The sequence below is a fragment of the Euleptes europaea genome, chromosome 4, assembly GCF_029931775.1.
Source record: "Euleptes europaea isolate rEulEur1 chromosome 4, rEulEur1.hap1, whole genome shotgun sequence".
NCBI lineage: Eukaryota > Metazoa > Chordata > Lepidosauria > Squamata > Sphaerodactylidae > Euleptes > Euleptes europaea.
In genome coordinates, this window is record NC_079315.1 from 4,028,987 (window position 1) to 4,046,053 (window position 17,067).

Below are 17,067 nucleotides of genomic sequence, written 5' to 3' on the forward strand. Positions count from 1 at the left end.
GCAAAAAACGATTTGGAGCTCAAGTCTGGCCGACCAAGCAACCGCCAGCTGTCCGGCGAAGCAAGGGCTGGAGACCTTGAAGGCCCAGAGGGGGCCTTTTACGGGAAGGCAACGCTGGTTAGGCGGAGAGGGCAGACGGTGCGGAATTCCAAGTAGAAAAAAGGCACAGTTAGTCTCCATCTGTGGAAGGCCTCGGCCCGCTCCAGGGTGTCCAGCGAGCGGCTGCGACTCCCGGCCGAGCAGGAAGAGAGAAGAGGCCACCGGAAAAGGAAACGCTTAAGGCAGGTGGTGTGGGCGCGTTGCTGTTCCAGACATCTCTCCTGAGGTATCCCTGACCGGGGGTGGGGTGGGGTGGGAGGGGACTGGGACTTCACTTCTCTTAAAAAAAAAAAACACCCTAGAATTTATACAAGTATTAATACAGTTTGTCTTTTAGGAAGAAATATATACAACCGTAGCCCAGAGAGCGCCGAGCGGTGGGCGAGTCCTATCGAGGAGGGTTTTTGTGTGGCTCCACAAACGCTCCGGGCTTGAGCAACGAAGCCGCAGCTCAGACTCTCCCGCTGGGCCAAAGCCCCACCCGTGGGTTAATGCCTAGGGCCTATTTCTGTTGGCTGCAGGGACCCTACCGCGGCCTCGAGGGAGGACACGGCTGCTCCGTTGAGGAAGGAGGGTCCGAGGGTCTTTCTTGGTGGGGGGACAAAGTCCCCCTTCCGGTTCGGTTGGGAAAGACTCCCCGCCATCCACAAAGAAGACTCTCGTGGCTTCTCCGTACAAGACAGGTTTACAAGTGGTCACAGCCCCATACATCAGGAAATAGGTCGGTGGGGTATTACCACCTGTAAGGACTCCAACGTGTCCCTGAAGCCAGGTCCTGGGACCCTGCTTCGCTGCTGCTATGGATGGACAGCCAAGCGACTGGCGTGCTGAGAGCTAAGTCTATGGTTACTGGCGGGGGGGAGGGGGGAAGATGGCACAACCTGAAGGTTATCGTGATACCCAAAGGCTCTTTGCTTGGGGCATTCTTGTGGAAGTTTAGCAAACTGGATTTAGTAGCAAGTTATTATTTGCAGTTCATCATTTCATTTTTATCATCATTTCATTTTTTCCCCCTTCCAAGCTATAAAAATGGAAACTGGTCTAATTTTGAAATGAAATTTAAGGATGGGGGGGAGAGAAAGGAAGGCCGATCTAAGGGAGAGATCTTATATACAGGAGGACAAAATCCAGAGCCGGGGGGGGGGGGGGGGAACAGTCCAGTCAACGAAAATGGGAAAAGGAGATTTCTATGTGCTCAACCTACGAGGGACAGTTGGAAAAATTTACCTCTTTACTCTCACGCGTTCACAGGCAATCACCCGATGGGGGGAGTTCCTTTCTATATATATATATATATTTTAACAAAGTGCAAAACAACTCCACAAAGCGGAATCCTCCATGTTCTCATGTGGATCGGGTTCGGTGTAGCCCCCCAAGAGGATGGCGAAGAAGCTGCCACCACTCCACCCCCCCTTCTCCAGAGAAGGTTCCGGTTATCAAATCCCTCCCAGCCGAGACCCAGAGATTTGAGGGACAGAGAGGGAAACCACGACAAGGAATGCTCAGCCTCCCGGGGCTCTCGACAGACCACAGACTGACAGCGCCCGTCCATCCCGGGGCTGCCAACGCCGTGGCTGTGACTGCTGGGGGAGAGGGGGAGAGAGAAGAGGGGAGGGATGTGGGCCTCAGCCTCTTTCACATGAGAGATTAGGCGTGAGTTCTTTCCACGAGATGGTTAGCAAGCAACGGCTCCCCAGGACGTTTGTGGTTAATCTAATAAGGAGGGCTCGGCTGGTCGGATAATGGTAGGCCGGTTCGGGGCGGCGGGGGGTCTCCGGCTGCAGAGAGAACAGAAGAGAAGAAGGAAATGAACAGTGGGGAAGGAGAATCAAACAGGCAAGACGTCAGGGATCCATAAAAGCCGGCAGGTCAACCCAGTGAGAAGAACACACTCCTGCCCCCCCAATGAGACTTCACCTGGGTGACTTCTTTACTGCTTTCACACCCTCAGTGGTCCTCTAGCTGCTTCCTAATTGCTAATTCACAGTTTCCTCTGGAGATGCTCTCCCCAACCCCACCCCAATTTCCCCCTCTCTCCACACCACCCAATGGCATTCAGGACTCCTCTACACAGTGCAGCCTCTCCACCCTTAAGAACCTAAGAAAAGCCCTGCTGGATCAGGCCAAGGTCCATCAGGTCCAGCCCTGCTGGATCAGGCCAAGGTCCATCAGGTCCATCAGTCTGTTCACACGGTGGCCAACAAGGTGCCTCTAGGAAGCCCCCAAACAAGACGACTGTGGCGGCAGCATCCTGCCTGTCTTCCACGGCACCTAATATAATAGGCCTGCTCCTCTGAAACTGGAGAGAAGAGGTATGCATCACGACTAGTATCCATTTTACACCCTTGAATCTTCTCCTGCCCTACAGCCCCACATCTTCAATTGTCAAGTCTGATATTTCTACTGATGTCTCCCTGCCCTCTCAGTCATGCTGACTGGAAAGTGTCCGAGGCTGAACTGCTCTCCTCTTTCTTCCCAAGCCCTTTGCCTCATATAGAAGAAGAGTTGGTTTTTATAACCTGATTTTCTCTACCTTTTAAGACATCTCAAAGCAGCTTACAATCGCCTTTCCTGCCCACCCCCCACAACAGACACCTTGTGAGGTAGGTGGGGCTGAGAGTGTTTGGAGAGAACTGTGACTGGCCTAAGGTCACCCAGCAGGCTTCCTGTGGAGGAGTGGGGGATCCAACCCGGTTCTCCAGATTAGAGTCCGCCGCTCGAGTGGAGGAGTGGGGAATACTCTCCCATACTCATTTGACCAGGCCTTTGTCCTCCCTGCAGAGCAGGCACGAAGTTCCTCCGACCCCTAATTTCTTTTGCTCGCTATATTCAGTCTCGCTACTTCCTTTACAACACTGAGGGGAAATACAGCCCTTCCTCTGACCCCCACAGTCCCCGGCAAAAACTCTGGGTTCCTGCTTTGACCTTCTCTCCCTCCAACTACCGAAGTCACCTCCGCTTGGATCCTCCCCTCCATCTACCTCACCTCAGAAGTCAAAATCATTCAGCTCTAGCGGTCCTTCCCCCCTAGAATCACAGAACTGGAAGGGATCTCCAGAGCCATCTAGTCCAACCCCCTGCACAATGCAGGAAATTCACAACTACCTTCCCTCCCCACGCACACCCCCAGTGCCCCCCAACTCCATGCCCAGAAGATGGCCATAAAAGAACCCCTACAGGATTGCTGGCCAATCTGGCCTGGAGGAAAATTCCTTCCCGACTCCAAAGTGGCCATTGATCGGCATTCCCCTTGGCATGTAAAAAAGGGCCACAAGAGCCAAGCACCGGCGCACCCCTTCCTGCCCTCCCTCTCGTGATCTGCTTAAGTCCACCTTTTTAAACCCTGGTATCGGCTTCCTGGTCTCTCCCAGATCTGGCCCAGACTCTTGGCCTTATCTACTAAGCTCTTCGCGTCCTTGCTCTTTTCCACTTTCCATCGACATATTCTGATACACCTGGGACTGGAACAGTTGCTCTTTCAGCCCTGCCACCCAGGCCTTCCTGCACCATTCACTCGGGGGGAGGCCATGGCTCAGTGGTAGAGCATCTGCTTGGCATGCAGAAGGTCCCAGGTTCAATCCCCAGCATCTCCAGTTAAAGGGACTAGGCAAGGAGGTGATGTGAAAGACCCCTGCCTGAGACCCTGGAGAGCTGCTGAACATGCGTTCATGTGACTGGGATCCAGGAGATGAGGGACGGGATGCCAAAACCTATCAAGCTCACTGATCATTATCCATTCTGCTCATCCCTGTTGGAACGAACCACCCCTGCAGAACTCAGCTATGGGTGTATCACAACAATTGGATTCTTCAGGGAAGAAGACGAAAGGTCTCGGGGGCTCAGAGATTCCATAGGGAAGAATACGAAAGGTCTCGGGGGCTCAAGGATTCTCTAGGGAAGAAGACGAAAGGTCTCGGGGGCTCAAGGATTCTCTAGGGAAGAAGACTAAAGGTCTCGGGGGCTCAAGGGTTCTCTAGGGAAGAAGATGAAAGATCCCTGGGGCTCAAGTATTTTCTAGGGAAGAAGACGAAAGGTCTTTGGGGCTCCTGGATTCTCTAGGGAAGAAGTCCAAAGGTCTTGGGGGCTCAAGGGTTCTGTAGGGAAGAAGATGAAAATTCTTGGCGGCTCAAGGATTCTCTAGGGAAGCAGACGAAAGTTCCCTGGGGCTCAAGGATTCTCTGGGGAAGAAGATGAAAGGTCTTGGGGGCTCAAGGATTCTCTAGGGAAGAAGACAAAACATCCCCAGGGCTCAAGGATTCTCTAGGGAAGAAGACGAAAGGTCCCCGGGGCTCAAGGATTCTCTAGAGAAGAAGACGAAAGGTCTCGGGGGCTCAAGGATTCTCTAGGGAAGAAGACAAAACATCCCCAGGGCTCAAGGATTCTCTAGGGAAGAAGACGAAAGATCCCCGGGGCTCAAGCATTCTCTAGAGAAGAAAATGAAAGGTCTCGAAGGTTCAAGGATTCTCTAGGGAAGAAGACAAAACATCCCCAGGGCTCAAGGATTCTCTAGGGAAGAAGACGAAAGATCCCCGGGGCTCAAGGATTCTCTAGAGAAGAAAATGAAAGGTCTCGAAGGCTCAAGGATTCTCTAGGGAAGAAGACGAAAGATCTCCGGAGCTCAAGGATTTTCTAGAGAAGAAAATGAAAGGTCTCGAAGGCTCAAGGGTTCTTTAGGGAAGAAGAAGAAAGGTCTCGGGGGCTCAAGGATTCTCTAGGGAAGAAGACGAAAGGTCTCGGGGGCTCAAGGATTCTCTAGGGAAGAAGATGAAAGGTCTTGGGGGCTCAAGTTGTGCTTCTGTCAATTCTTCCCTGTAAGAGGCAGAGGACTATCAAACGAGAAGAGACAATGCCTCTTGGTGGATGACTGGCAATGCAGATGGCGTTCACTGAGACAGGTCCATTGCGTGGACCACATCCCAACCTTCCTTAACAAAAGACTGCTCGCAACAGCTGGGCTACACCTTGTGACGAGTGAGAAGGCATTTGGCAGAAGTCTGGCAAACCAGATCAAGGAGGCTTTAATCTAAATCCTGTGGGGGGGGGGGTAAGGAGACATGAGCCTGAAGAGTGAGCATGTTGACCGGTACTAAAGGTGGGGGACCTGAGAGGGGGAAGAACTACAGGAGGAACCTTCAGGGTCACCTGAGGAACCTAACAACGGAAGCACAAGAGACACTGGAGGCACCGTATCAGTGGCTTTCGGAGTCAACACAACAACGCTCATCACCTGAGAGACAAAGACGGTGAGATTGAACTAGTAGAAGAAGGCAGGCAGGAATTCAATTGCTTTAAGACATGGTAGGATGCCCCCTCGTTTTGGAACACAGCCATTTAAGGGGACACCTTGTTCAAAAAGAATAGATGCTGTATAAACAGAGGTATAGGTAAAGGTAGTCAGTCCCCTGTGCAAGCACTGGGTCATTCCTGACCCATTGGGTGATGTCACATCCCGACGTTTCCTAGGCAGACTACGTTTACGGGGTGGTTTGCCATTGCCTTCCCCAGTCATCTACACTTTACCCTCAGCATGCTGGGTACTCATTTTACCAACCTCAGAAGGATGGAAGGCTGAGTCAACCTTGAGCCGGCTGCCTGAAACTGACTTCCACTGGGATCGAACTCAGGTTGTGAGCAGAGCTTTTGACTGCAGTACTGCAGCTTACCTCTCTGTGCCACAGGGCTCTTAAAAGGAGGAGGCCAGTACTATGTTTCCAAAAATAAGGGTATGTACCTGCCCAGAAATCCACAAGAGTGAACATGGTAGACCTGTGGAGATCCGAAGGGAGAAAATAACAGAGACAGCCATTGAGACAGTACGCTGGTTAGAATTACAGATGGTTCAAGGAAACAGGAATTCACCTCCCAACATATATCAGGGCAGTTGCCATGCTCGCATTATTTCTAACTTGGCTAAGCATCTCCAATAAATTCCTGACAAACTCACTCTTTCAGAAGTTGGGAGGAGGAATGAGGGGATCGCCTATCCTGGACTTGATCCTAAAGGACAGAGAAAAGGTGGTCAAAATGAGGCGGAAGGAGTGAGAACTTTTTGGGAAAGCGACCACATAACGCTGGAATTCTTGGTCTTATGGAGAGCTCAAGGTTTAAGTACAACCAGCATGTACCTCGAACTTCAGGAAAGCTGATTTTCTAACAGAGCGGTTCCTCAGTGGAACAGGCTTCCTTGGGAGGTGGTGAGCTCTCCTTCCCTTGAGGTTTTTAAGCAGAGGCTAGATGGCCATCTGTCAGCAATGCTGATTCTATGACCTTAGGCAGATCATGAGAGGGAGGGCATCTTGGCCATCTTCTGGGCATGGAGTAGGGGTCACTGGGGGTGTGTGGGGGAGGTAGTTGTGAATTTCCTGCATTGTGCAGGGGGTTGGACTAGATGACCCTGGTGGTCCCTTCCAACTGTAAGATTTCAGTAAACATCGATAAACACTATGTAAGATTCCACGGCTAGATACTCTACCAGAAACAAAGGCTCCTGGAAGACTGAATCACTAAAGGCACAATGGCCAAGAAAAATGGGAGGTACCTAAAGGAGCCACTGGGGCTGCCTAAAGGGCTCAGGGGCAGGCTGAAAATCAAAAGAGACATATAGATCACTAGAAAAGACTACAGCTAGAAAGCCTTGGGCTTATAGGGGCTGAGTCAGGAATCCTGAAGCTCAGAAGGAACTGAGGCTGGCAAGGAACATGAAGGAGGACTTTTCTCTCGGCGAGGATGACGACATATTGGCAGGCGACTGAGCCGAGATGCAAAGGGGCATGGCGCAGCTGCCTCGTAGGAGCAGCGTAGTTTGGGGGGAGGTGAGCTGGATTTGCTTAGAACCACCATTGTCAGACACAGAGCTACCCTGACTCCTTTTGGGAGGAAGGTGCTCTTGGATGTTCCCAATGCAGAATGATCCCCCTGGTTGGAGAGGGTCCATGACTCAGTGATAGAGCATCTGCTTGGCATGCAGAAGGTCCCAAGTTCAATCCCCGGCATCTCTCATTAAAAGGATTAGGCAGAAGAAGAAGAAGAGTTGGTTTTTATATGCTGGCTTTCTCTACCATTTAAGGGAGAATCCAACCGGTTTACAGTCACCTTCCCTTCCCCTCCCCACAACAGACACCCTGTGAGGTAGGTGGGGCTGAGAGAGCTGTGACTAGCCCAAGGTCAGCCAGCTGGCTTCGTGTGTAGGAGCAGGGAAACAAATCCAGTTCACCAGATTATCCTCCGCCGCTCATGTGGAGGAGTGGAGAATCTAACCTGGCTCTCCAGATCAGAGTCCATAGGAGGTGATGTGAAAGACCTTTCACTGTCCAAGACCCCCGGAGAGCTGCTGCCAGTCTGAGCGGACAAGACTGACCTTATTTATTTATTTGATCAAATTTATAATCGGCCCTCCCCAGCCAAGACCAGCCTCAGGACGACTCACATAAATATAATTATACAATAAAAACATAATAAAACAGTTAAAACAGCCTGTACAGGCATAAGCAGAAGTATACCTTGATGAGCCAAGGGTCTGATTCAGTACAAGGCAGCTTCACGTGTTTATGTGATCCTGAGTATGTTTCTACCAGCATTCTCTCAGGCCTTCTTCAGAATGATTTTCGGCTAATCTCACAGCTAAGCAAATCTTTCTCTCTCTGCACTACGCCATTCATTAAAGGCATCTTCAATCAAGTGACGCTTCTTGTGACTTAATTAGTTTCCCTCACTATTTTGTATGCTCTACAGGAATTTGATAAAGAGTATCTGGGCAGAAGGTCAGGCTTGATGAAATCAGAATGGCTGAGTTTTAATATGTTTGTAATTCCCCCCTCCCCCCCCAAAAAAGAGCTGGAAAATATCCTTAATAGGAAGTGGAAATCCAAACTCTTGAGATGCCTCAGAATTTGAAGAAGAGGAGTTGATTTTTATATGCCAACTTTCTCTACCACTTAAGGAAGAATCAAATCAGCTTATAATCACTTTCCCTTTTCCTCCCCACAACAGGCACCTTATGAGGTAGGTGGGGCTGAGAGAGTGTGACTAGCCTGAAGTCACCCAGCTGACTTTGTGTGTTGGAGAGGGGAAACAAATCCAGTTTGCCAGATTAGCCTCTGCTGCTCATGTGGAGGAGTGGGGAATCAAACCCGGTTCTCCAGATCAGACTCCACCACTCCAAACCACCACTCTTAACCACTACACACCACGCTGGCCCTCAATTTGAATTTGTACACAATTTATTTTATTTATTAGACTTGTAACTCATCCTCCTTCTTTAGTCTAGTCTGCTGAAATAAATCATAACTATTGATTGAAGTACCAGATGTCAGGGCATTCTGGAGGGGCGGGCGGGCTAGGGAGAATCACCACAATAAAGAAGCATCTTTTGCCAATAATTATTCTTGTTTATACTCCCTTCACTCTCTATTATGTAGTTCCTTAAATAAACGTTTACCTAATCCTTAATCAGAGAGTGGGGAGCCCCGTGGCCAGAGTGGTCAGCTGCAGTACTGCAGTCAAAAGCTCTGCCCACAACCTGAATTCGATCCCAACAGAAGCAGGTTTCAGGTCACCGGCTCAAGGTGGACTCAGCCTTCCATCCTTCCCAGGTCGGTAAAAGTAGTACTCAGTTTGCTGCTGGGGGTAAAGGGAAGACAACTGGGGAAGGCACTGGCAAACCACCCCGCAAAGTCTGCCTAGGAAACGTTGGGATGTGACGTCACCCCATGGGTCAGGAATGACCCAGTACTTTACCTTTTAATCAGAGAGTGCTGAAGAAGAAGAGTTGGTTTTATACCAATTTTCTCTACCTTTAAGGAGTCTCAAAACAGCTTACAATCTCCTTCCCTTCCAGCATGGTGTAGTGGTTAAGAGTGGTGGTTTGGAGCAGTGGAATCTAATCTGGAGAACCGGATTTGCTTTCCCATTCCTCCACATGAGCAGCGGACGCTAATCTCGTGAACTGGGTTGGTTTCCTCACTCCTACACGTGAAGCCAGCTGGGTGACCTTGGGCTAGTCACAGCTCACTTCGAGCTCTCTTGGCCCCACCTACCTCGCAGGGTGTCTGTTGTAGGGAGGGGAAGGGAAGGTGATTATAAGCCAATTTGTTTCTTTCTTAAGTGGTAGAGAAAATCAGCATATAAAACCAACTCTTCTTCTCTCCCCACAACAGACACCTTGTGAGGCAAGTGGGGCTGAGAGAGTTCTGAGAGAACTGTGACTAGCCCAAGGTCACCCAGCAGGCTTCATGTGGAGTGGGGAATCAAACCTGGTTCGCCAGATTAGTGTCCGCTGCTCATGTGGAGTGGGGAATCCAACCCAGTCCACCAGATTAGAGTCTGCCGCTCATGTGGAACAGTGGGGAAACCAACCTGGTTTACCAGATTAGAGTCCACCGCTCTTAACCACTACACCACGCTGGCTAACTTCACTGCGTGACTTGTACTCTGCCAACACCAAGACCCTGCATGGCTCAGCTGAGCACAGCGCCTGGAGGGGAGCCGGAACCAATCATACCTGGGCACGCCTGGAGGGATGCCAGGCGGAACACGTGCCGGTCGCGAAGGAATCTGAGGTGGTGCCGAGAAGGGGTCGTTGTTCACCACAAAGGAGCTTTGAGGTCCAGGTCGCGAAGGAATGGGCGGTGCCACGAAGTTGGAGCCACTGGCCACTGCGGGTATCGGAATCAAGGGGGGGCCCGGCATGGGGCCCCGTACCGCTGGGGGCCTCCCTGGGGGCAACACCGTAGAAGTGGGCCGGCGCTGGGGTGTTGGGCTGCAGAGGGGAGAGGGGGGAAAAGGAGCGTCAGAACTTGGTAAAGTAAGCCTTGTTTAATTTACTTGTTTCATTTCACGGAGTTTATACCCTGCCTCTCTGCCCTCTCAAGGACCACCAAGACGGCTGCGACGTGCAGGAAGATGGCCGGAACTTCAAAATAAAACAAATATATGAGCTGTAATCCAAGAGGCAAGATGTCAGCATCGCCACCTGCCAAAGAATCAAGTTTGGAAAAGTGGCCCCTGGACAGAGCAATGTTGCTGGGAACCTCTGTTGATGGACACTGATCACAGGAACGATTACAAGACTAAGAAGCAGCTGTCCTCAGGGATCTTGGACGTAGTTTATCGCTGAATCTGTGCCGAGCTGGGCCAGACATGGATCCCCCGTTTCAGAGGTGGACCTACATTTTTGGGACCCTGAAGCTTGAACTGTTTAGGGGCCCCCTTCACAACCAGCAATAATAGGGGCAGTATCCAACAAGGTCCAAAGGACCCTGCTGCCCTTGCAAGGACCTCGAGGCCCAAATGGCAGAGAACAGGGTGGTGGGGGTGGAGTCCTTGAAAATGGGCCATACAGCGAGCCCCCTCCCACCAGCAACGAGGTCAGGGTAACCGCTGTTATCTTCTTCAGTGGGGTTGTTCTATGGCAGCTGTATTGGTTCGTTCTCTAATCGAGAGGTAGAAGGGTCATCCAGAGGGGGCTCGTTAGGATAAAGAGGTGACAATCTGATTTTTGGTGTTAAAAAGTAAAAAGCGAGACGACCGCAGCCTGAATCGAGAATTCAGATGTCTTTTTATGGTTCCGATTGGCTCTAGCATAAGGGCTGAGCTATAGAACTATTAAGCCGTGCACCAACGAAGGATTCAAGGATCCAGCTGCCAAAATGTAGGCTATGAATAGATTCGGGAGACCTCAACGAGCCCATACAGCTAAGGGTTCAGGCGCCGCAAGCCCCCAAGGGAATTTTGAAATTTGACCAATTTCAGGGACGTTTTGGGGCCAAATGAAATGGGCATTAGAGCATATTCTAAGGTCAGTATTAAGTGCTTCAACCCACTGGCTTATGATTCTATCACTAATAGCCTTACTTTAATAACAAACACCTTTAAACACTCCATCAATTTTGTTGAAAAATTCACCCGTTAAAAACAAAGTTGCTTCAGGGCTCCTCCGGGATTAGGGCCCCTGAAGTTTAAGCTTCATTAGTTTCACAGTAGATCCGCCACCTCCCCATTTATTCCTGGGATTCAGGAAGGAAGAGATTCTGAACACATCACACTCTTTGTCACTTGCAACTTGAGATCTGGACTGGTTCTCATATTCCGTTGCTGACCTAAGGATGGCGGTCCTCAAACAGAGAAGCTTAAAAGGGAGATCACAACACATGATTGCTGAACCCGAGCTCATCCACAAATTCAGAACAAATCAAATCAAGCCTGAACTGACCCTAGAAGTTAAAATGACTAAACTGAGGCTGTTGTACTTTGGACACATGATGAGAAGACAAGAGCCACTGGAAAAGACAGTCATGCTAGGAAAAGTTGAGGGAAGACCCAACAAGAGATGGATTGACTCTATCAAGGAAGCCACGGCCCTCAGTTTGCAAGACCTGAGCAAGGCTGTTAAAGAGTGCACGTTTTAGAGGACTTTGATTCATAGGGTTGCCATGAGTTGGAAGCGACTGCACACACACACACACACACACACTACTGAACTCAGATCTAGATATTACAATGCCACATACTTTTAACGTAAAGGCAACGCCTGAAGGGGAGGGCTTGCCTGCCCCCCTCAACTTACCTGTGCCCACTGCTCGTTGACTGCAGCCACGTGTCGTCCACAGGCGGGGGAACGGGGGTGGACACAGTGCTGGTGCTAATGTCCCCGATGATGTGGAGCGCCTCCTTCAAGGCATGGTACATCCGCAGCATGTCGTCCCGACGCTGTGCCTGGTCGGCGGACTCCTCCATCAGGCTGTTTTGGTCTGCGGAAGAGTACAGGTAGGCCAACAGCTCCGAATGGATGAAGTCCTTGGTCTGGAGGGGCACACAGAAGCAGGGAGAAGAAGAAGGCCATTTATGCAGGGTCGGTTTTGATGCTCGCTCAAAGCTCTTTTTTTTAACACGACCTTTAAAATGCCTATTCACAGTCCTGATGCAAAAGGAGAAATTCCGCCTGCTCCTTCGTTCCTTCCATTAGCCAACCGCCGTTTGCATAGCTAATGTTTGCATATGTAACGTGCGGCTGTGATGTCTGCATGCTTCCTTGAGGGGATTCTTCAAGGTGGGGGCAGAGCAAACACAAAAGGTAACATTAAAGGGGCTCTTAAGAAATGCAAAGCGGGTATGCACTGGCTTCGCAGTCATTTCCTGAATGGCGGTTCAGCGTGAAAAACTCAAAAAAAAATATGCAGGGCACTTCAGCCAGGAACATGCTAATTACCAAGCATAAATGGCCGAAGAGTTGGTTTGTATACCCCAATTTTCTCTACCTTTAAGGAGTCTCAGAGTGGCTTCCAATCGACTTCCCTCCCCCGCCCACAACAGGCACCTTGTGAGATAGGTGGGGCTGAGAGAGTTTGGAGAGAACTGTGATTGCCCCAAGGTCACCCAGAAGGCCTCATGTGGAGGAGTGGGGAATTGAACCCAGTTCTCCAGATTGGCGTCCGCCACTCATGCAGAGGAGTGGGGAACCGAATCCGGTTCTCCAGATCAGAGTCCGGCACTCATGCGGAAGAGTGGGGAATCAAACCCAGTTCTTCAGATTAGAGTCTGTCGCTCTTAACCATTACATCACGCTGGATCACAAAAAGAAACAAGATCAGCAGGAGGGCCTCGAATACCGAGCACTGGCAACAACCGTGAGGTAGTTTCAGGCGGGTAGCCATGTTAGTCTGTAGTAGAAGAACAAAATTCGACTCCAGCAGCACCTTAAAAGACCTACAAAATCTTCCAGGGTATAAGATCAAGAGCTGAAGCTCACTTTGCCTGATACCATGCTCACAAAAGCTCATACTACTGGAAAATTGTGTTGGTCTTTAAAATGCTTCTGGACTCAAACTTCAGCCTTGACGCTGAGACGGGCGGACAGGATCGGCTGCCAACGCAGCAGAAGGCCTTCCTCCCTCCACCCGTCCCTCCGCCAAGCGGTGCTCACATTGTTTATCATTAGGTGCATTATCGTCTTTGGCATGAGGTCCCGGATGGACTTGTTGATGATCCCAACGTATGAATCCACAAGGTTTCGGATAGTTTCCACTTGGCGTTCTAACTGAGGGTCCATGGAAAAGGTGTTCTCCTGGGCCCCGTCTTCATTCTCCACCTGCACAAAGAGAAGCAGGATGTATGATCAGAGAAGGGACATGTGAACACGTGAAGCTGCCTTATACTGAATCAAAGTCAGTATTGTCTACTCAGACTTGCAGGGTCTCAGGCGGAGGTCTTTCACATCACCTACTTGCTTGGTCCCTTTAAAAGGAGATGCCGGGGATTGAACCTGGGACCTTCTGCACGCCAAACAGATGCTCTACCAGTGAGCCACAGCCCCTCATCTTACACAGCACTCCATCCAGGAGCGGGAGACAGCCTCTGCAGCATGTCGGACTTCCTTTTCTTTCTCCCTGTGTGCACGTGTGCTCGCTGCCTCTCTGTCCCCCACTTGTAATTGAAAGAGAGTGCTTACTTGGTCTTTCTCAGGGTAGACACCAGCTCGGAGGAAGGAGGCCTTCCAGCTGTCCACATCTTCCTGGGAGTCGCAGGCGAGCTCAATCTGACGGAGGTCTTTATACACGTTCCTAGTCCAAGGGTGGGCGGAGGAGGAGGGAGAGAACAGCGAGAGAAGGCACAGATTGCATTGAAGAAGACAAGTCAATTAAATTTACGGCTAGTCATAATCTCCGTGAAAACTGGTACAAACAGTTTTATAGATGGTATATCACATCAACGGATATTAAAAAAATGAATGAGTCTTATTATAGCCGGTGTTGGAAATGCAAAGATAAAGATGGAACTTAATTTCATTTATGGTGGACATGCAAGAAAGTTAAGAAATTTTGGATACAAATTCATCAAGAAATGCAGAAAATTTTAAAAATCCAATTTCCACTGAATCCGGAAATTTTGTTACTAGGAATTGAACCTGATAATTTGGACAGAAACTCCGGAGAACTGTTTGGATATTTGACAACGGCGGCTAGATTAGTATTGGCAACATTTTGGAAACAAGGAGATATTCCAGACTTAGACAAAAGGCAACAAAAAATGGATGAATTGACCAGTATGTTGAAAGAGAAGACAACTGAAGAATTCCAACAGAATTGGGAAAGCTATTTTGATTATGTTAAACAAAAAAGATAGATTGCTATCTAATTTTTTTTACTTAGAAGGAATTTGTACTCAAAATGTAGAATATAACGACAATGTACAAGATGTTTTCAAATGTAAGATGAACTAGACTCCCCGAAGGAGTATAAACTGTGTGAATGTATGTGTATTTGTTTGTTTGTTTTTTCCCTAAAAATCTTAATAAAATATTTTTTTAAAAAGATGACAAGTTGGTTTTTATATGCCGACTTTTCTCTACCACTTAAGGAAGAATCAAACCAGCTTACAATCACCTTCCCTTCCCCTCCCCTCCCAGACCCTGGGAGGTAGGTGGGGCTGAGAGAGTGTGACTAGCCTCCTTCAAGGCATGGTACACCCAGCTGGCTTCGTGTGGAGGAGCAGGGAAACAAATCCAGTTCACCGGATTAGCCTCCGACGCTCATGTGGAGGAGTGGGGAATCAAACCGGGCTCTCCAGGTCAGAGTCCACCGCTCCAAACCACCACATTACACTAGCTCTCCAGTAAGGGGGTGGTGGAAAAACTCCAGACCTTGAAAAAAGAATACTGTAATGGGAATTCCATGCAGACTTTTATTTTCTAAACGTCTGCAGTTTTTGTTGCCACAACACAATCTAGGATTACGAGAGGTGCTAATCAACGGGACCCTGGCGGGGCTTGCAGGGATCACTTCCCACGAATAAATAAATTTAAATAAATAAAGTAATACATTTAAATAATAGATTGAAATAAATTTAAATAAAAATTTAAATGAATACATTTAAATAATTAAAAACGAATGCTATCTGTAGACAGACTAGATGACCAACGCCTCCTCCAGACCAGAATTCTCCTTCCTAGCTGGCTCATTTAGATGACAGGGGCAAAGAGACCACTGTGGTTTTCCACACGCTACGGCTGGAGTGTTGGGTGCAGTGGGTTGTAGGGACTGTATCAGTCCAGTCTTCTGCCATCTACACTGGCATCCAATTTATTTCTGGGCTCAGTTCAAGGCGCCGCCGGCATTAACTTTTAAAGTCCCATATGGCCTGGGACTGACATACCCTTAAGGACGGCCCCCTCCCATATGAACCTACCAGTACACTTTGGTGGTCCTGCTTCGGTTTCCCCTGCCATCTGAAGCTAGCCGGGTGGCAACTGGAGACAGGGCCTTCTCCGCCGTGGCACCAAAACTTTGTAACTCTCTCCCCAGGGTGATTTGTCTGTCTCCCTCTACTGGTGTCTTTTGTCATCACATGAAGACTTTTTCTTCCGTCTGGCATACTCCCAGCAACGGCTATTGGCCCTCCTTCTAGTGTTGTTTGTTTACATGTTTTTTAATTGAACTGTTGATTTTAACTTATTTTAATTGCTTAAATGTTTTAATGTTGTTTTATGTTCACCACCTTGCGGACCCGGACCCGGAAAAACAGCATACAAATGTTTTAAACAAATAAAGAAAATGTGGGTCCCCTAGAAGGTGGCAGGGCTACTCAGTCCTACCTTGGCGGCAACGTCTTACCTTTGTTCTGTGTTAAAGATGGCAAAGACGTGCTTGTTGGACATGAACCCTTTCTCCACATCTCTGATTTTCAGGTTGTCCAGAGGAAGCATGTATTTCTTCTCTTTCTCCTGTAAGAACACAGGAGAAACAGACAAACAAACCACAAAGTCAGGGGTATTCGATCTGTTCTGCCCAATAATCCAGTAGAAAGAATCTTCGTAAGGCAATCTCATTCAAGTATTAGCGTGGCGTTCAAGAAAGGTCTGGTTAATGGTCCAGCTTGCAGTATAAACTTCTCTTCATGCTTCCCCACAAGACTCCGCTGATTGTGCTACCGGGCTTTGAGGGAAGCTGTTCATGCAGGCTGGGTACACCTGCTATCCGATGGAGAAACTAAAGAAGCAGATAATCTACACACGCAGTGACTGTACTCATTAAAATACCTGCCTGAAATAAAACCTGTGGGATCACCTTGGCATTAAAAGCCTCCATAGCTGCAGGGACATATTGCCCACCTTTGGAGTAACAAAAAAAACAGGAGAGCATTTATATTTACTCTAGCAATTTTTGTGGCCGAGTAAATTTGAGTTTTCCAAGCAAGATAACTCAATGTTACTCCCAAATATTTAAAGCGGGCCACTTGTTCTATTAGCTCCCCATGGATGATCGAAGTCCTTCATTTGATACACAAGCGTTTTGAGAAAATCATTCTTTTAGATCAGGGGTGTTGCACTCATTTGTTACGAGGGCTGGATACGATATAAATGTCACTTGGTTGGGCCGGGCCATGCCTCGCCAGCCCAGAGTGGGAGTGGATGGGTTTGTCGGCCTCAGCCAGCGAGCCGCTTAGATGAGTTTCAAATGAGTAACGACATTATTGTCGAAGGCTTTCACGGTCAGAGTTCATTGGTTCTTGTAGGTTATCCGGGCTGTGTAACCGTGGTCTTGGTATTTTCCAAGACCACGGTTATACAGCCCGGATAACCTACAAGAACCAAGAGTAACGACATTATCTCTGAAGATCAAGTGTGAAGGGAGGGTGTATATTATGACGGGGGTCTTCAAACGCTACTCTCTCTCGTGCCACAAATTCATGGAACATTCAGTTCAACGTACCATGACCAATTTCAGAGGCGACGGCATTCACATCCCTGAATGCCTGGTTGCATGCTGGAGCGTGCATACTTGGCTTCGACGGCATAACCCGAGCGTTCCCCATCGCAGCAAGATGCCGCGCACCTGTACCTACCTCCTCGTCCTTGTACCAAGACAGGCTCTCTGCTGTCAAGATGAACCAATACTCCTTGGAGCCGCCTTTCATGATGCTGATGTTGTTGATGGTCAGCCAGCCCCGGCGGATCACCTGGAGGAAATCAAGGAA

The 17,067-nt window shown here is 49.1% G+C and overlaps 1 protein-coding gene across 4 annotated transcripts in view; it reads right to left on the bottom strand.

Annotated features, from left to right (window-relative positions):
• Window positions 1-1,748: 1,748 nt before the first annotated feature.
• Window positions 1,749-17,067, bottom strand: part of DNM2 (dynamin 2) — an 80,201-nt gene continuing 64,882 nt past the window's right edge. For all 4 annotated transcript variants that reach the window (XM_056847895.1, XM_056847891.1, XM_056847892.1 and 1 more), the window contains 7 exons: window positions 16,936-17,049; window positions 15,705-15,814; window positions 13,544-13,655; window positions 13,019-13,183; window positions 11,663-11,898; window positions 9,599-9,856; window positions 1,749-1,877 (listed from right to left, as the gene is read on the bottom strand). In XM_056847895.1, coding sequence (XP_056703873.1) covers window positions 1,808-1,877; window positions 9,599-9,856; window positions 11,663-11,898; window positions 13,019-13,183; window positions 13,544-13,655; window positions 15,705-15,814; window positions 16,936-17,049 — 1,065 coding nt within the window. In that variant the 3' untranslated portion in view covers window positions 1,749-1,807. The remainder of the gene's footprint in view (window positions 1,878-9,598; window positions 9,857-11,662; window positions 11,899-13,018; window positions 13,184-13,543; window positions 13,656-15,704; window positions 15,815-16,935; window positions 17,050-17,067) is intronic.